The sequence below is a fragment of the Stegostoma tigrinum genome, chromosome 9, assembly GCF_030684315.1.
Source record: "Stegostoma tigrinum isolate sSteTig4 chromosome 9, sSteTig4.hap1, whole genome shotgun sequence".
Lineage (NCBI taxonomy): Eukaryota > Metazoa > Chordata > Chondrichthyes > Orectolobiformes > Stegostomatidae > Stegostoma > Stegostoma tigrinum.
The window spans coordinates 21141235-21162427 of record NC_081362.1 but is presented as its reverse complement, the minus strand read 5'-3'; the positions used below and the strand labels follow the sequence as shown (position 1 = coordinate 21162427).

At 43.6% G+C, this 21193-nt stretch overlaps 1 protein-coding gene across 7 annotated transcripts in view; it reads right to left on the bottom strand.

Annotated features, from left to right (window-relative positions):
- Window positions 1-21193, bottom strand: part of LOC125455012 (retinol dehydrogenase 13-like) — an 84846-nt gene that overhangs the window by 24729 nt on the left and 38924 nt on the right. For 6 of the 7 annotated variants that reach the window (XR_009446127.1, XM_059648400.1, XM_059648402.1 and 3 more), the window contains exons 2-5: window positions 15477-15595; window positions 10960-11115; window positions 9676-9780; window positions 3385-3597 (exon numbers count right to left, since the gene is read on the bottom strand). Coding sequence is in view for 6 of the 7 variants with exons in the window: in XM_059648400.1 (XP_059504383.1) it covers window positions 3385-3597; window positions 9676-9780; window positions 10960-11115; window positions 15477-15595 (593 nt within the window). In the remaining variant the exon portion in view is untranslated. The remainder of the gene's footprint in view (window positions 1-3384; window positions 3598-9675; window positions 9781-10959; window positions 11116-15476; window positions 15596-21193) is intronic. The other variant, XM_059648403.1, reaches the window with a different exon arrangement.

Sequence of the window (21193 nt, the reverse complement as noted above, 5' to 3'; positions counted from 1 at the left end):
TTTGCAAAGAAGAACACCTTTCACCATAAGTCCATCAAGAAGTGGTCAGCAGTGTCCTTAAGAATTTGTGGGAAAAGGAGAGGGTGGATCCTGTAAGATTGTTCCTTGAGCACACCATCAAGAAACATCAAGACTGCTACCTGTGAGATCCTTCACGTACATCTGGTTGGTCTGTGCCACCACATGCTGCCCTTCAAGTGGCTGTGGAGATTACAGACAGTCACACATGTCCTGCTGGAATATGCCTCTGCAAAGGAAGTCTGAAGAGAGATGCAGTGTTTTTTTGGTTAAGATCTGTCCTGAGAAGCTCTGTGCTCTATGGTCTATTCCTCTGGAAACACAGCAAGACAAACGTAGACTCCGCCTGGAAGACCATCAACTTGATGAAAGATGCTCTATGGCTACCCAAATTTCATCAGTCTTCCAGGAGTAAAGGAGTTGACCCCAACAGTGTTGCTGATGGGTACATTCCAAAGTGCAGGACTGTGCTGATGGACACACTAAAGCCTGGGGCAGCTGCTGCCAAGGCTCAGCGGGGAGGGACCTATTATCATCCGAAGTCTTTCTGCCAAAGTTAAATGGGGGCCCATTCAGTAATTGAATCCATGCGGTGCTTCATGTTAATGCAAATTTAATCTTACACAAGAAAGAAATGTCTTTGGTTCACTTGAGATAACACGGTGTGAAGCTGGATGAACACGGCAGGCCAAGCAGCATCACAAGAGCAGGAAAGCTGAAATTTTGGGTCAGACCCTTCTTCAGAAATGGGGGCGGGGAAGGTGATTCTGAAATAAATAGGGAGGGGGGGGCAGATAGAAGATGGATAAACGAGAAAATAGGATGAGAGGAGACAGGTCAAAAGAGGTGGGGTTAGAGCCGGCGAAGGTGAGTGTAGGTGGGGAGTTAGGGAGAACGGACAGGTCAATCCAGGGAAAAGGAACAAGTCAAGGAGGCAGGATGAGGTTGATGGGTAGGAGTTGGGGGTGGGGCTTGAGGTGGGAGGAATGGTTAGGGAGGCAGGGACTATCTGGGCTGGTTTTGGGAGGAGGTCCGGGGAAGGGAGATTTTGAAGCTTGAAGTCAATTAAAAATTGTGAAGTCGATCAAAAAGGGACCACAACTACTGAGAATACTCCTCCTCTCATTGACCTTCCTACAAAAAAGGCCATCCCTTATTTCCAATTCCTTCGCCTCTGCCGCATCTGCTCCCAAGATGAGGCATTCCACTCCTGAACATCCCAGATGTCCTCTTTTTATTTCCCCCCACCCAAGGACCACAACTTCCCCTCCACAGTGATCGAAAATACCCTAGATCGTGTCTCCTGTGTTTCGCGCAACTCATCCCTCACACCTTACCCGTATACTAACCAAAACAGAAACCCCCCTCATCCTCACATACCACCCCATCAACCTCCAAATCCAATGCATCATCCTCCGGCATTTCCACCAACTGCAATCTGACCTCACTACCAAAGACATTTTTATCTCTCCACCCTTGTCTGCTTTCCGGAGGGACCACTCTCTTCGTGACTCCCTTGTCTGCTCCACACTCCCCTCCAGCCCACCACCCCTGGCACTTTTCCCTGCAACCGAAGCAATTGCTACACCTGGCCCTATACCTCCACTCCTCACCCCCATCCCAGGCCGCAAGAAGATGTTCCACACCAAACAGATGTTCACCTGCACAACTGCTAATGTGATATACTGTATCCGCTGTTCCTGTTGTGGCCTCCTCTACATTGGGGAAACCAAGCAGAGGTTTGGGGACTGCTTTGCGGAACACCCTACGCTCAGTTCGCAACAAACAACTACATCTCCCAGTCGCGAAGCATTTCAACTACCCACCCCGCAAATCCTCGGACGACATGTCCATCCTGGGCCTCCTGCGTTACCACAATGATGCCACCCAAAAGGTGCAGGAACAGCATCTCATATTCCGCTTGGGAACCCTGCAGCCCAAGGGTATCAATGTGGACTTGACAAGCTTCAAAATCTCCCCTCCCCTGAAGACATCCCAAAACCAGCCCACCTCCCTAACCATTCCTCCCATCTCAAGACCCACCCCCATCTCCTACCCACTAAAACGCATCCAACCTCCTTGACCTGTCCGTCCTCCCTAACTCCCCACCTTCGTTCACCTTCACTGGCTCTAACCCCGCCTCTTTGACCTGTCTGTCTCCTCTCAGCCTATCTTCTTCTTTATCCACCTTCTATCCATCTCCCCTGTTTCCCTATTTATTTCAGAATCCCCTTCCCCTCCCCCATTTCTGAAGAAGGGTCTCAACCTGAAACGTCAGCTTTCCTACTCCGCTCATCCAGCTTCACACTGTTATCTCAGATTCTCCAGCATTAGCAGTCCCTACTATCTCTTTGGTTTACTTGTTGGATTAAGGCAAACTCCAACGTTTATTTCTCCATACGCCACTGTACAGAACTGAACTGCTTCAGTGAAGGTATATAAAGAAATTTTTATGTATAAAGTAGATTTTTGAAAATATGTACTTGAGAGACAGTTATTTACTGTCTTTATTGCAGATATCACAAGGGTTAGTCACATGCCACCTGGTCATGGTCACAGATCAAAGCAAGGGTCTGGGTCAGCCGGTGACATTGGAACCGGTTTCAGACTTTGAGAAAAGGGTACAGCAATTGATTGCAGAGGGTGTCAGCCAAAGAGCAAGTCTGCTGAGGTTACATCTTACCAATCAATATTAGTAGAGTCCCAGTCAGCATGTGATCTCACGGAAACAGCTACAAGCATAAGGTAACATACCAGCCTAGTCTTCATGTTAAAGAATGCCATAGAGGCATTTTTCTTTGAAATTTCTCCACTGCCTCCTTCCCTTTGTCTGTAATCTCCTCAAACCACACAACTGAGATACTGCACGTCTCTGGCTCTTCTTCATTCTTGATTTGAACTGCCTTCAGTTCTCTACGCTCAGATCCTGAAATTCTACCACTATACCCTTTCTCTGCCATACTGCGCATTACTTCATACCTCTGGCAAAACATTTGGTCATTTTCTCTAACATTTCTACATGGTATCATGTCAAAGTTTATTTTGTAATGGTGTTGTGAAGTGCCTTGGTATAGTTTTATTATGCTAAAATAGTTACACAAATACAAGTTATTGTTATTGTTGTAGTTGCCAGGACAACAGGGTTGAGACAACATCTTAAAACATATCACTTTTGTGTTCAAGGAGTGCAGGCAAATAAATTAAATGCAAAACACAGTAACACATGTTTGCTAAATACACGCACTTACTACTCTATGGTCAATGTCTCAGTTGGTGCCGATATCTAACAGGTCAATCGAAGGGAGGGCAATCACACTGCGGCACATCGTACATTTCAGTAGCCAAAGCATGATTAACTCAACTTACCGTGAAGTTTTTTCACCAGTTCCCTTGTGAACAATATGTTCGCAAGTTTGCTCTGACAGTATGCTGCCTTGGTGTCATATTTTTTATTTTCCCAGTTGAGATCATTGAAATCAACTTGTCCCACTTTGTGAGCAAGCGAGGATACATTTATAATGCGACCATTTCCGGAGTTCTTTAACTTTTCAAGCAGCAAGTTTGTCAACAAAAAATGACCTGCATTAAAAGAGAAATCTAACATCATTAAGCATCAAGAATAATGATTTAAGAAATAAAAACATAAATCTACTTGTCTCTGTGCCTCTTTAAAGATAATCTCAAATTAGTTGCAACAAATCCAGTAACTGGTTCACTTCACACGAACAACTTCTGCCCTCTAAAACTTCCAATGTGCTGCAAGTTTCTGAAAAAGGTCGTAACTACTCAATCATTCACAGTGATCAAAGGTGTCATTAACAGTGCTATCAAGCAACACTTACTCTGCAATAACCTGCTCATTGATGCACATTTTGGGCTTTCCCAGGTCAGCTTAGGCCCTGGTCTCAAAATAGCTTTGTTCAAAACATGGACTCAAGTGCTGAACTCAAAGGGGAAGTGACAGTGACTAGCTTAGTATTTGATATTACAGGCATCACTAGACCAAGCATAGCAAGGGCCTAAAAACAAAAAAGAAAAAAAGGAGTCTTTCCAGGTGAAGCAGCATTTCACCCGTATCTCCTCCAAACTTGTGTATTAGCTGCACCCAATGTGAACTTTGCTACGTTGCGGAAACTAAACTCAGACTGGGTGAGTGCTTTGCGGAACACCTCTGGTCTGCGTGCAAGTAGGATCCCAGCCTTCCTGCAGCCTGTCATTTTAACAGAGCGTCCTGCTCACACGTCCATGTGTCTGTCCTTGCATGCTGCAGTGTTCCAGTGAATCACAGCACAATCTGGAAGAACAATGCCTCATCTTCAGATTACACTTTACAGCCTTCTGGACTTCAGCTGGAGAATCCGAGATAAGGCGTACAGCTGGATGAACGTAGCAAGCCAAGCAGCATCAGACGAGCAGGAAGGCTGAAGAAAGGTCTAGGCCCGAAACATCAGCCTTCCTGCTCCTCTGATGCTGCTTGGCCTGCTGTGTTCATCGAGCTCTGCACCTTGTTATCTCCCATTTCCTGCCTTCCTTTTAGCTTGTTATCATGTCCTCTTAGTCCCTCCCATTAACACTAGCAGGGACTGTCTGTCCTTTCAAGCTTGGCAGGAGACACCATTCTTCTGCCATTCACACATTCTGATCTCTTAATCTGAACTATCAACATCTTTTCTCCATCAGCACCCCCACCAACTACAGCATTCATACTTTCCCCTCAACACTTCAGCTTTGATGAAGTTATTTAGACTCAAAATTCTAGCTTGCTCGGTCTCCATGGATGCTATCTGAACCGCTACATCTCCAGAGTTTGTTGCTTTCAGTATAGATTCCAGCAAGACCAGTAATTTGTTCCTACCATGAAATTTTTCAGACCTTTTGACCAAAGATAACATGGTGGTTTCTTCAAATACACGTGGCATTGCCTTACACAGAATCAACACTTGTGTGAAACCAAATTGTGATTCAAATATATATCTGGTTTCAGGATTTTAACAACAGTATTACGGAGTGATTAAACTTGGCAAGTCTTGTTATCTTTGGTTAAGAAAGAAGTCTGGTGTGCAAGTTTCTCAGTTGCAGGTAGAGAAGTAGAATTCCAACTAATCACAGGAAATGGCCAACAGTTCTCTAAACAGTAACCCTCAGATAACAGCTATACCATCAAACCTGAGTAGTGCAGTGAAATCTGAAGGCCTTCCACCACAAGGAGGGAATGAAATGTTGAAAATGCGAGCTAACTTTTGCACATCTCCATTTGATTGATAACAGAATAGCAGCAGCAGAGAACTGAGAACACATCTACCTTCTCAGTTGGGGAACAGCACTGGGACACATCAAGACGAGATAAAAAGGAGGAAAAAAAAACACCAGTTTAAACAAGGCAGTAAATTTAGCTTAGACAACAACGTGTGGAGCTGGATGAGCACAGCAGGCCAAGCAGCATCCGGGTAGCACAAAAACTGATGTATTGGGCCTAGAGCCTTGATTGGAAATGGGGGAGGGGGAGGGTTCTGAAACAAAACGGAGACAGGGGAAGGTGGATCAAAGATGGATAGAGAAGATAGGTGGACAGGAGACAGGCAGGTCAAAGAGGTGGGGATGGAGTCAGTAGAGGCGAGTGTACGTGGGGAAGTAGGGAGGACGGACAGGTCAAGGGGGCGGGATGAGGTTAGTAGGTAGGAAATGGGGGCCCAGCTTGGAGGTGGGGAGGAGATAGGTGAGAGGAAGAACAGGTTAGGAAGGCGGGGACGGGTTGGGCTGGCTTTGGGATGTGGTAGGGGAAGATTTTGAAGCTTGTGAAATTCACATTGATACCATTGGGCTGCAAGGTTCCCAAGCAGAATATGAGTTGCTGTTCCTGCAACCTTCGGGTGGCATCATAGTGACGCTGCAGGAGGCCCATGACATGGCCCAGATATGTCGTCTGAGGAATGGGAGGGGGAGTTGAAATGGTTCACAACTGGGAGGTGCAGCTGTTTATTGCGAACCGAGTGTAGGTGTTCTGCAAAGTGGTTCCCAAGCCTCCACTTGGTTTCCCCGGTGTAGAGGAGGACACAACGGGAACAGCGGATGCAGTATACCACATTAGCAGATGTGCAAGTGAACCTCTGGTTGATGTGGAACGTCTTGGGGCCTAGGATGGGGGGGGGTACGGGAGGAGATGTGGGGGCAGATGTAGCACTTCTTACGGTTGCAGGGAAAAGTGCCGCGTGTGGTGGGGTTTGAGGTGAGTGTGGAGCAGATAAGGGAGTCACTGAGAGTGTGATCCCTCCAGAAAGCAGACGAGGGTGGGGAGAGAAAAATGTCTTTGGTGGTGGGGTTGGATTGCAGATGGCGGAAGTGTCGGAGGATGGTGCGTTGGATCTGGAGGTTGGTGGGGTGGTATGTGAGGACAATGGGGATTCTCTTTTGGTTGTTATTGTGGGGACAGGGTGTGAAGGATGAGTTGCAGGAAATGCGGGAGACACAGTCGAGGGCGTTCTCAACCACTGCGGGGGTGGGATGTTGCGGTCCTTGAAAAATGAGGATATGAGAGATGTATAGGAGTGGAATGTCTCATCCTGGGAGCAGATGCGGCAAAGGCAAAGGAATTGGGAATAGGGAAATAACATTTTTGCAGGAAGGTGGGTGGGACACCGGCACAACCCCGCCCATCACCGGCACAGACAGCTGCTGAGGAGACAGCAACACTGAGCCCTGCTGAGTCTTCACCATTCCCCCCAGGCCTCCCCATCTGAGGGCAAGCGATCAGTCCTCAGTAAGGGGCTCATCTTTATCCTCCTCCACCCACACATCAACGAATACCAGTCACATTTGGACATTGAGCAGTTTTTCCGCCCAATCCGCCTCCACGCTTACTTCTCTAACCATGAGCCTAACCTGCCCTCCACTGGCCCCTTCTCCCGCCCCCAACACACCCCTCCTCCAGGACACCACTCTACGGTGTCCTACCCTCCCTCGACCTCAAAAATCTCCAACTGCTGTCAAGACATCAATCACCTCAATCTCTCCACCCCTCTCACCCACTCCAAAAACTCTCCCCCGCAGAACGTGCAGACCTCCGCTCCAATCCCAACCTTACCATAAAACCCGTGGATAAGGGAGGCACAGTTGTAGTTTGGCGCACTAACTTCTACATTGCCGAGGCCAGATGCCAACTCTCCGACACCACTTCCAACCATCCCCTGGATCATGACCCCAACCCCGAGCACCAAACCATCATCTCCCCAAACCGTCCACAACCTCATCACCTCAGGTGACCTCCCACCCATAGCCTCCAACCTCATCATTCCCCAACCCCGCACCACCCGCTTCTATCTCCTTCTCAAAATCCACAAACCTGACTGCCCTGGTCGAACCATTGTCTCTGCCTGCTCCTGCCCCACCGAACTCATCTCCACCTATCTAGACTCCATTTTCTCCCCTTGGTAGAGGAACTCCCTACCTACATCCGTGACACCGTCCATACCCTCCACCTCCTCCAGAGTTTCCAATTCCCTGGTCCCCAACACCTCATTTTCACCATGGACGTTCAGTCCCTATACACTTGCATTCCCCATACAGATGGCATAAAGGCCCTCCGCTGCTTCCTGTCCCACAGGCCTGACCAATCCCCCTCCGCTGACACCCTCATGTTCTTAGCCAAACTCGTCCCCACCCTCAACAACTTCTCTTTCAATTCCTCCCACTTCCTACAGACAAAGGGGGTGGCCATGGGCACCCGCATGGGTCCAAGCTATGTCTGCCTCTTTGTAGGTTACGTGGAACAATCCCTCTTGTGCACCTACACCGGCCCTAAACCCCACTCCTCCTCCATTACATAGATGACTGTATCAGCGCAGCCTCATGATCCCACGAGGAGCTCGAACAGTTCATCCACTTCACCAACACTTTCCACCCCAACCTTTAAGTTCACCTGGACTACCTCTAACACCTCTCTCACCTTCCTGGACCTCTGTCTCCATTTTGGGCAACCACCTAGAAACCGATATCCATTTCAAGCCCACCGGCTCCCACCGCTACCTGGAATACACTCCTCCCACCCAACTTCCTGCAAAAAATGCCATCCCCTCTTCCCAATTCCTTCGCCTCTGCCACATCTACTCCCAGGATAAGGCATTCCGCTCCCAGTTTTTCAAGGACGGCAACATCACCCCCCCCGCCCCAGTGGTCGAGGATGCCCTCATCCGTGTCTCCCGCATTTTCCGCAATTCATCCCTCACACCCCGTCCCCACAATAACAACCAAAAGAGAATCCCCCTCGTCCTCACATACCACCGCACCAACCTCTGGATACAACACATCATCCGCCGACACTTCCGGCATCTGCAATCCGACCCCAAAGACATTTTTCCCTCTCCCACCCTCGTCTGCTTTCCGGAGGGACCACTCTCTCCATGACTCCCTTATCTGCTCCACATTCCCCTCGAGCCCCACCACACCCTGCACTTTTCCCTGCAACCGCAAGAAGTGCGACATCTGCCCCCACATCTCCTCCCATATGCCCATCCTAGGCCCCAAGACTTTCCACATCAAGCAGAGATTCACTTGCACATCTGCTAATGTGGTATACTGCATCCGCTATTCTCACTGTGGCCTTCTCGACAATCAGGGAATCCAAGCAGAGGCTTGTGGACTGCTTTGCAGAACACCTATGCTCAGTTCGCAATAAACAACTGCACTTCCCAGCCCCGAACCATTTTAACTCCCCCTCCCATTCCTTAGACAACATGTCCATCCTGGGCCTCCTGCAGTGCCACAACAATGCCACCTGAAGGTTGCAGGAACAGCAACTCATTCTGCTTGGGAACCCTGCAGCCCAATAGTATTAATATGGATTTCACAAGCTTCAAAATCTCCCCTCCCGCTATCACCTCCCAAATCCAGCCCAGCTCAACCCCCCCCTCCCTAATTTGTCCTTTCTCCCACCTATCCCCTCCTTCCACATCAAGCCACACACCCATTTCATACCAACTAACCTCATCCTGCCCCCTTGACCCGTCTGTCCTCCCTGGACTGACCTATCTCCTCCCCACCTACACTCACCTCTACTGGCTCCATCCCCACCTCTTTGACCTGTCTGTCTCCTCTCCACCTATCTTCTCCTCTATCCATCTTCAATCCGTCACACCCTCTCTCCCTATTTATCTCAGAACCCTCTTCCCCTGCCCCATTTCTGATGCAGGGTCTAGGCTTGAAACATCAGCCTTCCTGCTCCTTGGATGCTGCTTGACCTGCAATGTTCATCCAGCTCCACACCTTGTTACCTCTGATTCTCCAGCATCTGCAGGTCCTATTATCTCTGAGCAAATTTAGCCTAAATGAAAACAGAGAATTAAATCTGATGGGATGCAATAAGTAAAGCAGATTTGACTCTATTTGCCTCTGAGAAAGGGGTCACCGGACCCAAAATGTCAGCTCATTTTTTTTTCCCTCCAGAGATGCTGCCAGATTTGTCAAGCTTTTCCAGCAACTTCTGTTTTTGTTTCTGATTTAGAGCATCCGCAGTTCTTTCGGTTTTGAATCTATCCAGTTGTTTGCTAGGCAAGTCAAAATTATCCCCAATTAAACATTTTCCTGCTCTTTTTAACAATTTTATAAGGAATAATCTCAGAGGAAGGCCATCACACAAAGCTGAAATATTTCTACAGACCTTACCAAGGTGATTTACACCTAATTGCATTTCAAATCCATCTTCTGTTTTCCAATGAGGACATCTCATAACACCAGCATTGTTAATTAACACATTTACATTCTCCTCCTCTAAACAAAGAAACAAAAGCAAAAACCAAACTTAATGAGTTGCGAATTTAAGGCAAAAAATTACAATTAACATAGCTATTGTGAATACACCAACTCCCGGCAAGCAGGAAGAGGAAGCATGAACGAGTGAAGTAAATAAAACAGTGAGGACAAGTGTGTACAAGCAGTAAACAAGGTGTTAAGCTGCATGAACACAGCAGGCCAAGCAGCACAAGATGCTGCTTGGCCTGCTGTGTTCATCCAGCTTCACACTTTGTTATCTTGGATTCTCCAGCATCTGCAGTTCCCATTATCTCTGATCACAAGCAGTAAACAAGACAGATTGCTGAGTGATAAATGTTGAACAGTTGCTCAGTGAAGATGTCAATAATTGAAATTGGGTTGGCGTGTGCTGGATGGCAACCCATACAAAACAAGACTTGGGGCGTTGGGGTGGGTAATGAACATGGATAAAGGTGGTGTGCATGCTCGGAAACTGTTTCAGTTAGATGAGGCCAAAGGGCTGCCAAGGTACCTAGGCTGAAGACGAGGTATTGTTTCTCCAGCTTGTGTTCAACTTCACAGGAACATCACAGCTAGCCTGAGAAAAACTCTGGCATGGGAACAGGGTGTTTGGTGTGTGTTCAATTAGCAGATGATTTGAAGCTCAGGTTCATTTTTACATAGAGTGGAGGTGTTCTGCAAAACGATCATCCAGTCTGCTTTTCATCTCACCAACATTGAGGGGGCCACATTGTGAATAACATATACAGTATAAAAGATTGAATGAAGTGCAGATAAATCATTGCTTCACCAGCAAGGTGTGCCTCAGATTTTGGACAGTGAGAAGGGTGGTGGTAAATGGGCAAGTGTTACACCTTCTGCAATTGCATGGGAAGATACCGTGAGGGTGGGGGGGGGGGGGGGGGGGGGGGGGGGGGCTGTTGGGAAGAGAGAAAGAAGGACCCAGAAGGAATATTCCCTACAGAATGGTGACAAGGGAGAGGAATGTGTCTGGAGGTGGAGGAAACAGCACCATGTGATCCTTTGGATGCAGGGACTGCTGGGGTGTTGAGTGAGGGCCAGTGAGATATTGTTGTTGACATGGGAGCAAAGAGAATCTAGTTAGAAAAACATGACCACCAATTCTTCAATATAAATTAGTTACAAAAGGTTGATGGGCATAATCAAATGTTTTACCTTCATTTATTTGTTTGGCAAACTCCCGAATTGATTTAAGTGATGCAAGGTTAAGATGCTTTGCATATACATCATGATTCAGGGTTTCACCTCGAATTTCTCGAGCCGCTGTTTCACATTTCTCCATATCTCGACATGCCATTATAATTCTGCCACCTACATGGAGGCAGGAAGAGATTTGCATTTAACTTTCCAGCCCTTGTTCATTACTACTTGCTTTTAGAACTGTCAGCACATAATGGGGTGAGATTTCACAGATCCCAACAGCACAAATTATTTCATCTTAGTAACCATTCTTCAGATACAGCAGAACTGCATGTGATTGGTTCAGAGTGTAACCTCTATAAATGTTGCCCTCAAGGTGACTGTAGAGGGGAAGAGACTGTTGCCCATCTGGAGGAGCATGCCCTTCCAAGTAAAGTCTAGAGACAGTAGCACTGATTTCTGTCTATGCGCATCCCAACTGGACTTTATGCTCTGCAGGTTGTTCCCAGGGATGCAAATTGAGGAAAGCAGCAATTACGATTGGTGGACCATGAACACAGTGAAAGACTATTTATGATCTGCCTCATACTTGCTGCTCTTTTGGTGCAAGGACTTCTTTACCAACTGTTTCAAATTGACAAATTCCAACAAACAGGACTACTTTGAGTGTTGCACTCAAGTTTGAGATACCCACCGCAGAGACAGAATAGAGAAAAGGTAATTCGTTCAGGCTTTTCAGCCATATTACACTGAGCTGGAGGCTAGAAACTGTCAACCCTTGGACTAAGTGGTTACAAAGGGTATACATTATAAAATTAGAGTACTGAAAATGTTTTTAGGCAGGTAAGAAAGTAACCAGCATATACAGGAAACTTCACGACTTCTGCAGTACTATAATTTCCATTTCACTCTTGCACCATCATGCATAACATAGAATGCATTTTGTTAGTATTGCAAGCATATTGATTGGAACATGTTGGGGGCAAATTGAATATTACTGTAAATTCAGCAAGATTCAAGTTGGAATGTTTTTGTATATTTTTAAAACAAATTTTATCACTGAAATACACTTTTTCTGGAAAAGTGCACACGTGTAGATGTTTTTAAGCTACAAAACAGAAGCAGTAGGTAATTTAGCTCTGAGCCTGCTCTGCCATTCTATATGATCATGAGTGATCGTCCAACTCAGTATCCTGTTTCCACTTTCTCCCCAAACCCAGTACACGTTCTCATCAATCTGTACTTCTCTGGAGCAGGTGGGACTTGAACCCAGGTCTCCTGGCTCAGAGCTAAGGGCACTACTACTGCACCACACACCCTCGCCCCCTTTTCCCATTGGGAGTCACTATATTAAAACATAAGCTGAGACTCAGGGCTAACTTGATTGAAGCTCCCAGTTATGATACACTAATTTAGCACAGATTTTCTGCCTTCTGGTTTTTGTGGTTTAAATGCTATGCCATACTATTCCCAGGACTACAAAGCCACCGGAGGAGCTTATGCAAGTATTCAGTAAAAATTATTTCATTATGCTTCCAAGATGCCTGCAATTCCCTTGCCAAAAAACTACAGAATTGCACTCCCAGACTGATACCATTTGATCCATCACACGGTGGAGCAGCTTAGAAACCAGAGCTAGTGTGTTTAATTATTTTTCCCCATTCAGCAGACCAACACAGGCTCAATCCAGTACAGCAAACTATAATTACATCATGCCAGTAATGTAATAAAAAACTCAGATGTTTTCACAAGAGCATTACAAAACAAAACCAACTGAACAATCAAAAGGTGAAATTAAATCATACCATATCAATCAAAAGGAAAGAGACAGGCTTTAAAGTGAGAAGCAAAGTGGTGGAGCTATCGGGGAGGGTATTCCAAAGCTTAGGGCCTGGACAGCCAAGTGCATAGCTGGTGCTATAATTAAGACCAGAATGCTCAAGGCCAGAAATCACATTCGTGATGGCAGAATTAGATGGGCATCAATATCTTGGAGGGTTGTGGGGCTAGATAAGATTATGGGTATGGGTTGGAAAGAGCACACGAGCAATTTGAGAGCAAGAATGAGAACTTCAGAATCAATGTTTGCTTGATCAGGGGCCAATGTAGATTAGCAAGCATAGGTGAATGCAATCAACTCTAGATTTTCCATGGGCAAAGATCTAGATGACCAAGTTTATGGGTGGAATGTGGGAGATCAACAAGACGTAGACTTCACCATTCTAATGCACAAGTAACAAAGCATTCAAGAGGGTTTCAGCAGCTGTTGAGCCGAGAGAGAGAAGCTAGGCAATGTTAGGAGGTGGAAATGTCAAGTATGTGGTCAAAAGCCCATGTTGGGATCAAATATCATACCAAGGCCAAAACCATTCCGTCTCAAAACAATTGCCAAGGAGAAGAATGGACACTGAAGCTAGGGAGCAGAATTTGCAATGTGAAAATTGAAGTGTGAAAATTATTATTCTTGGGGTTCTTTGTTGGTTTTGTCCTATAGCATTCCTTAGTTGCTTGGGGATTGCTTGACCAGAGGGTCTCAAAATACTGTACTGTTTGCCAAAACTTGCAAGAGCAATATCGTAAGCAAACTTTTTTCACCCTTTGCCATGCTTTGTTCCACCTCAGATGATGACTGTTAAATTTGTGTGTTTGGAATAATAGGAGTAATCTTCATTCTACCACAATAAAATGTAATAAACTAGCAACAGGTCCACCCACAAGACTACAAGTTGCCTTTGTTCACTCTCACTAGAGAACAATGAAAATGTCATGTCAGCAACTTTTAACACCCATAATTTGTTAAAATTAGAGAAGATTACAACTCAGTGTACGATCAGATGGGAACAGGTTTATACTGTCTATACTGACTGGATCCTTTGGAAGTGACTGCACTAATGACTGTTAGCTGGTTACATGATTGGTCTCTTTATTCAATGTTCAGTCAGTGAAGTTTCAAAGCTGAGAATGTCCTTGTCTCTGCAAAACTAACTCAATTATTATTTTTGATATTATTCTTTGCTGAACACCAATTTATCTAAATCTTCCTAAAAGGAGATATTCTTCACAAGTACATGAATTTTCAGAAGAGCTCCTGAAACTTAAAGATTAGTTAATAGCTTGGGGGTAGATTGATTAACATCTATGTACTCTCATTTCCAGCTAATATCTGAAATCTTATTGCATATCTAGCAAAATGGAAACTGTGAATTGTAGGCTTGAAATTAGCACTTATCACAAAATGTAGATGCTGAGATGAGTAATTAAAAGTGGACTAAAAAAAGTCTAACCCCAAAACATGCTCAGTGTCAGTTTGCAATGGCAGACATTGAGTTGTTCAAGTAACTTGCCATGGAGTGATGGGACTTCTATTAACATTGTTGAATTGAACTCCCCTTGTGCAATCTGGAGTCAGTGCCACATGCCCAGCCTTGCCACATTCTTATTTCAGCCTCACCAGCTATTTCCCTGCCTTCTGATAAATAATAAGGCATGTGTATTATTACAATTAATGATAAAGTTTATAGCTGACACTTAATATTTAATTTGTTCAAAATCTATTTCTGTGAAAGGAGGGGACAGAGAGAGAAGACAGACACTGTGGGAATGGTTGGGCAAGGGCGAGGGCGAGGGCAAGGGCAGCGGCAGGCTCCATGGTAGCCATTATTATCCTGAAGCTTGTAAACCCTAAGATTTCAGCTTACAACTCCAGCTGGGTCTTGAACCACATTTTCAGAAGTTTATGGAGAAAGGAATTGAGTTAATGGTTTAGGTCAAATGAGGCATTATCAGGACAGCCAACTTTGTGTTGAATTTTCTCAGCTCTTTGGAGTACAAGTTGGGAGGGGGGAGGCCCATCAAAATGGCAGGAGACAATGTTGAGACAACAGCCACATGTTTGGTTATCAGTTTACAAACATGAAACATGCAAAAAGCATTCAGTATTCAAAAAGGTTAATTTTGCTGTTTCATTTTAGTGATGTGTGCTATTGGCAACATGTGTCCTTTGGTTGTTCTATCTATTGCAGTTGGACTAATTTACTTTGAACTCTTGGGAAGGCAGATATTCTTAAAATTAGAGAACAGCCCTGGTGGCAGCAGGCAATAAGTTGCCTTATGGCTTGGTTCCAGATGAAGTGGTCACATCCAACTTTCAGCCCATTTACAAGCTTTCCCACTAACTGCAAAATATATTGCACCGACTCTGCTCCAATCTCCACAGATGCTGCCAGACCAATTGAGCACTGGAAATAAAGACAGGAAATGTTGGCAATGTCCAGAAACCACAGTACTTCCCTTTCACCTAAATTTTGCAAAGACTGGTTTAGGCAAACGCATTGCTCCTGTTGCAATTTTGTGATTTTCTATTTAAGAAAGTGTGAATACTCAGGATTTAGGACTGAAGAAAAATTGTATGTCGATAAGTTTGGCAACAGTTACACTGACATTAGTATCAATGATCAATAGCAATGAGAAATTCAGGGCAGAACATGGACAATAATTCAAGGATGCTTTCCCTCCTCCCTCTCCAATTTTACCTCTGCTGGCCAGTTCTCGAGCAGTCTCTTTTCCGATACCAGTGTTTGCTCCAGTTATGATTATAGTTTTTCCCGATATCGTTGCTTTACTTGGACACATTCCACCTGTTGCATAGTCTCTAAAAAGGTAAAATTAGATTACACAGGACTAGGTGAGCATTTCAAAAGAAAAAGTCATTTGTAAGCACTTTTCATCACTACTGGGCAACCCAGTGTTTTACAGCAAATTAAACACTTCTGAACTACAGTCACTGGTGCACTGGCAAATAGGTTGCAGTCAGTCAATTTGTTCTCACAATACTTCCACAAACAGCAAGGTAAGAAGATTTAAAAATACACTGATGTCAAATGGGGATAAATAAAGGTATTCTCGTCATAGTCCCATCAGATCAGAAACGTTTCCCTCCAATGAGAGAGGCAACTGGTGGTGGTTTATCTAGAGGGTTACCACTCCTCATGTTAGGGAGAAGGAGGGTGAGAAGAAACATTCAGAGTATAGGAATTCAATCTATGCTGTTGGCTTCATTCTGCATCACAAACTGGTCATCCAGCCAATTGAGATAATGTACTGGTCATGACACCAGGCATAACTACGTACTGAGATTTTTACAGCACCCAAGCAGGCAGATGGAGTTTTGGCTTAGTGTCTCATGGTCCATTTGATAGTGCAGAGGCTTTTTCAGTACTACAATGGAGTGTAAGTGTGTACGTTCAAGCCTTAACCTTCTTTGAACACAAAATCTTGTGATTTTGAGGGGAGTGTGCTGCCAGAAAAGTAATATCTGACTTTCAATAATGTAAGCATGCGCTTGATAAAAGAAACACAAAATGTAAAAAGGAATTCTGCAACTAAAGTGAAAACATTCCATGACCCAGTGCTGACCCTAGTCCCTGAAATGGGCAGAATTTGACTGACGTTCACTGATGCTACACCTGTTATGAGAGGAATTCCATTACCGAGGGCTGAGCCTGGACCTTGAAATGAGAAGGCTTCCGCTGAACAGGCTCAACTTGATTAAAAACAATATCACCAAACTATTAATTGCCTTAAACTAAAACTTACTTAAAATTTAACTTATTCTATTTGCAGCATCTGCACTCATCTCTGAGTCCTGTTTTGACAGAACCAGAGGATGGTTGCAGGTAGTCTCACAACTACTCAAAGCTTTATCCGGTGCTCAACAGCTGTAATTCCTGACAACTTTTCCCTCTCTCAAATTAACTAGCTATTGTCCTATTTGTATTACATCATGAAGAAAGATGGCTTACAAAGGTTTGAAGGGCCTCCAAAGCCTTCAAAGGTGCAGAGGTTCAGGACAGCATAACGATGAGTAATATCAGACATTTCATGGCTCCAATTTTAGCTAATATGGCTCATCATTAACCTCAATTAGGGCAGTAGTTGGGGTGCCATAATTGATCTAATACTTAAAGATATGAAAGGGAATAATTTAGAGTAGGGTTTCCAACCGAGGTCAAAGGATCTTCTTTCAAGGACCCTTCTTGAATGTTATTTTTTTTGAGGTTTGCATGCCCCTTTTTAATTTTCTGGTGCTGTTTTCTCACTAACTACTTTTTGTTGATAGTTACTTGGTATCATTAAAGTCATCACAAATATGGAAGATAACGTTTACCTCTTTAGACAGATAAGGCAACACAAATTCCAAAGACTTTGTAGGTTCTTCATAATTATGCATAAATCTCTTATATTCTGATTTTAAAAAGTGAAAGTTCTAACTAGTTGACTCATTGTGAAACAGTATCACATCTGTACCCTGTTAAAACTAAATTCCAAGTGACTAGCCTCTCCAGTATTCTTTGATTTTGGTCTAGCAACTTCAAGTTTCTTTCCTCTCAATACTTCATTAAAAATCGGTGTTGACAAATGCAGTGTACTAACTTCCAAAAAGTCCAACTGCACAACAAAGGGAATACACAAATTAATTATAACAATTAGATGAGGAATGATTTAACTCGCATCTGCTTGACATTTCAGTGATGTTTTTTTCTTTCCTCAAGTGAATGCATCTCCTTGCACAACCATAGTGTTTGCTTGAAGTCCCTAGCACAGGGGCATCCTAATTACGTAAAGGACACATGTCACTTTAGATTAAAAAAGGTTAATTTTTTCTGAAGAAGGGTCCAGGCCCAAAACTTCAGCTTTCCTGCTCGTCTTGACGCTGCTTGGCCTGCTGTGTTCATCCAGCTCTACACCTTGTGATGTCAGATTCTCCAGCATTGACAGTTCCTACTATCTCTGTAACAAACACCTCTATTTCCAAGTTTTGTGAAGTGTTCTTTCGGATTTTTCCAATATATACTCCAACAGCAATTTATGTTATGACACCCCTCTGGCAACTGGGACTCGAATCCAGGTCTCTTGGTTCTAAGGTGCTGTCACTACCACTGCAGCCCTTAAAATATATCACGTTTTCTTCATTTTAAAAATTGGTATAATCCTTCTCTAAAGAGGCACAGGATGTCAAACGGAAATCGTACTCCAGTGTCTCTACTGAACAAAGCGTCACTGTCACAAAAACATTTAACAGCTGGACAGCAGAGTCGCCAGCATTTCTCCATTCCCCAACATTTCTCTCCTGCTGCTGCTTCTCTCCATCACAGGCAGGCCTGACGAGGTAGGCAATGCCTATTTCCAGTCTGAGCTAGTTCCCAGTTCCAATTCAGGTACCATTTCTAGGGTCTTTTGTGGGAGAATTCATTGGTCTCCCCAGTTTAATTTGAACCCTAGTTTCTGTTTTTGTGTTTGCCAACTCTGGAAAGCAAACATGTGAAGATCAAGTGAGGATAAAATTAGCTTGGCTACTTCCCCGCTCCCAAATTAAATCAATAACTCCTTAACAGTCACTTGTCTAAGGTCATATTCTGAGCATCTTACTGAGGGTTTTAACCTGCATATAGCCAGATTCCAGCAACATCCAATGTTTTCATAAAGGGAAAAGGGAAAAAAAAAAAGTGTCAAAAATTCTGGCTTCTTGGTATTTCCCTTTCCATAGAGTTGGCAATTCTAAGTTGCACTCAAAAAATATTTTTTTTGGAAAAAATTGACAAGGGACAAGCAAAGGATGAAGGCCTGAACTTTCAGCTAAAATTCCAAGTTCATACAGTAATTTGTACCACTTGTCTAATCCTGGTTTGCACTGCTAGATACTATTTGAGAACCCCAAAGGTTTTGCCCAAGGTGCCTCAAGCACACTTCCTCTACATTTAATAAATGGATCACATTTTTGAATTCATGTCCTTGACAAAATTTCTCTTTCCAAATGAAATAGAAGATTTCTGGAATGGAGAAAATGGAAAGAAATCAGGAAAGCTTAAATATTACAAAAATCAGAAATTAGATACATAAGATGAATGTAATTCATTGAACGACTCCAAATGAACTAAATCCAACTCTGTTTATTAGTTTAGAAGAAGTTTCTTAATTGCATAATTCATTCAGAACTATAAACTAGTACTGTTACAGAATCCCAAACAAAAAAAGGTAGTAAAACAGATTTTGGGGTCTAGTTTGTCTAACAACCACCTGAGAAAATATTCAAATACATTTTAGAACCAGCTCAAAAGAGCAAAGCCAATGCAAGGATGCGTTTAGCAGCAATAAAACAGGCTGTCTCAGTAATTTAGAACAGCAAGTAATCAAGCCATGTCAGGAGATTCTCAGATTTGATCATCCAACTGTAGTTACTTTAAACACTGCATTATGTAGAAATATTGTTGGCTTCTGTAAACCTAGGTTAATAGGCCAAAAGGCTGAGGCACCCATTACTGCATATTATCCTTTGTTACAAGTGCACGTGACAATTACATGAGATCACAGAATCAGCCTGTGAGGTCTTCTGAAGTCAAGCAACTGACGGTGAACTTAATATTGACTTTTTTGAAGCAATGTTAGTGGACTGTAACGTCTACAGCAAACATACTCATGAAAGCAGTCAAATATGAGGAGGAGTTGGAAGAAGGAAAACTAGTTTAGGAGTGTTATAAATGTATTTGAATTCTTTGATCACATTACAGTGACTGTACAGCATCAAAATATCTATTTGACTCAAATGGCTAATACCAACATACATGTACCAGTCAGTCACTGTCCTAAGCTACATAACCGATTTCTTAAACACTGCTCTATGGACTGTTCTCAGGGGTCCACACCAAAACATCTAGAGGACTATCAACTAGTATTAGAACAGTTGATTCAAGACTTTATTTTAAAACTAAATGAAAGGCAATGATGAAAGCAGAACTAGCTAAAGTGAACTGGCCAATTAGGCCAATGGTGATGTCATAGCAGACATTAAATACAAAGCACAGTGAATTTTTCTTTCTCATTAGAATGAATCAATTCTAAGGCGAGGACTTGTGGTTAACAAGAGTCAGAGTTATACACAGAAACAGACCCTTTGGTCAAACTCGTTTGTGCTGAACAGATATCCCAAACAGATGGCAACCCATTTGCCAGCATTTGGCCCAGAACCCTCTCAACCCTTCCATTTCATTTACCCACCCAGATGCTTCTTAAATGTTGCAACTGAACATGCCTCCACCACTTCCTCTGGCAGCTCATTCCATACACACACCACCATCCGCATGATAAAGTTTCCACTTAGGGCCATTTTATATCTTTCCTCTCACCTTAACTCTAAGTGCTCTAATTTTGGACTCCCCCTTCCCTGGGAAAAAAAGGCCTTGGCTATTCATCCTATCCATGCCCCTCATGATTTGATAAACTGAAGAGATGAATGTTACTACCAAAAACTTATAAAAACAAAATTTAATTGTGTGAAGATGAATTGCAGGTCAGGACTTTGACTAGAACATTGAAAAAAGCAAACGAATAAAAAAATTAAGAGGAAGGAAAAATTTGAGTATGAGAGAGAACCGGAGAAACACAAAAAAGCAGCGTTTCTATGGATATTTTTAACAAGTTAAAGTGAGCATTAGTCTGAAAGAGAGTCAGTCTAAGGAATTTCTAGCATAAAATATGATGGCAGACAAAGTGAACAGGTATTTTACATTGGCCTTCAATATGGAGGATACAAATAACATCCCAGAAAAAAAACTGGGAAACTAGGAAAGGGAATGGAAGGAGGAATTCAAGAGAACAAACAACCATCAAGAAAGTAGTACCGAACAAATTTTGAGCTGCAGGTTGCCAAATCCTAATGCATTTTTATCCTAGGGACTTGAAAGAAGTGGCTAGGGATACAGTAAATGCATTGGTTGAATTTTTTCACAATTTCTTAGATTCACTGAGGGTTCCGTTAGATTGGAAAATAGACAGAAGGAGAGAGCGGGAAACTACAGGCCAGTTAACTTGGCATGTGTCATGGGGAATGCAATTGAAACTATTAAAAAGTACAACTTTATAAACTTCAAGTTAATAAGGCAACATGGTTTTGGGAAGAGAAATGGTATCTAGTAAATTTATTGGAAGCTGTTCTGAGGAAACAGCATGCACTGTGGATAAAGGGGACCAGTTGAGGTATCGTACTCAGGTTGCCAGAAAGCAATTGAGAAGGTCCACTTTATCAGAAAGACTGAAGATAGCATATTGTCCAAACAGTGACAGGAGAGCTTTTGGAAGCAGAGTAATCTGAATTTCCTATTGTTCAAATGGAAATGTTAAGTTGCAGGTACAGCAAGTAATTATGAAAGCTAATAGAACGTCATAGATTAAGACTAAAATAGGCCAGTCATGC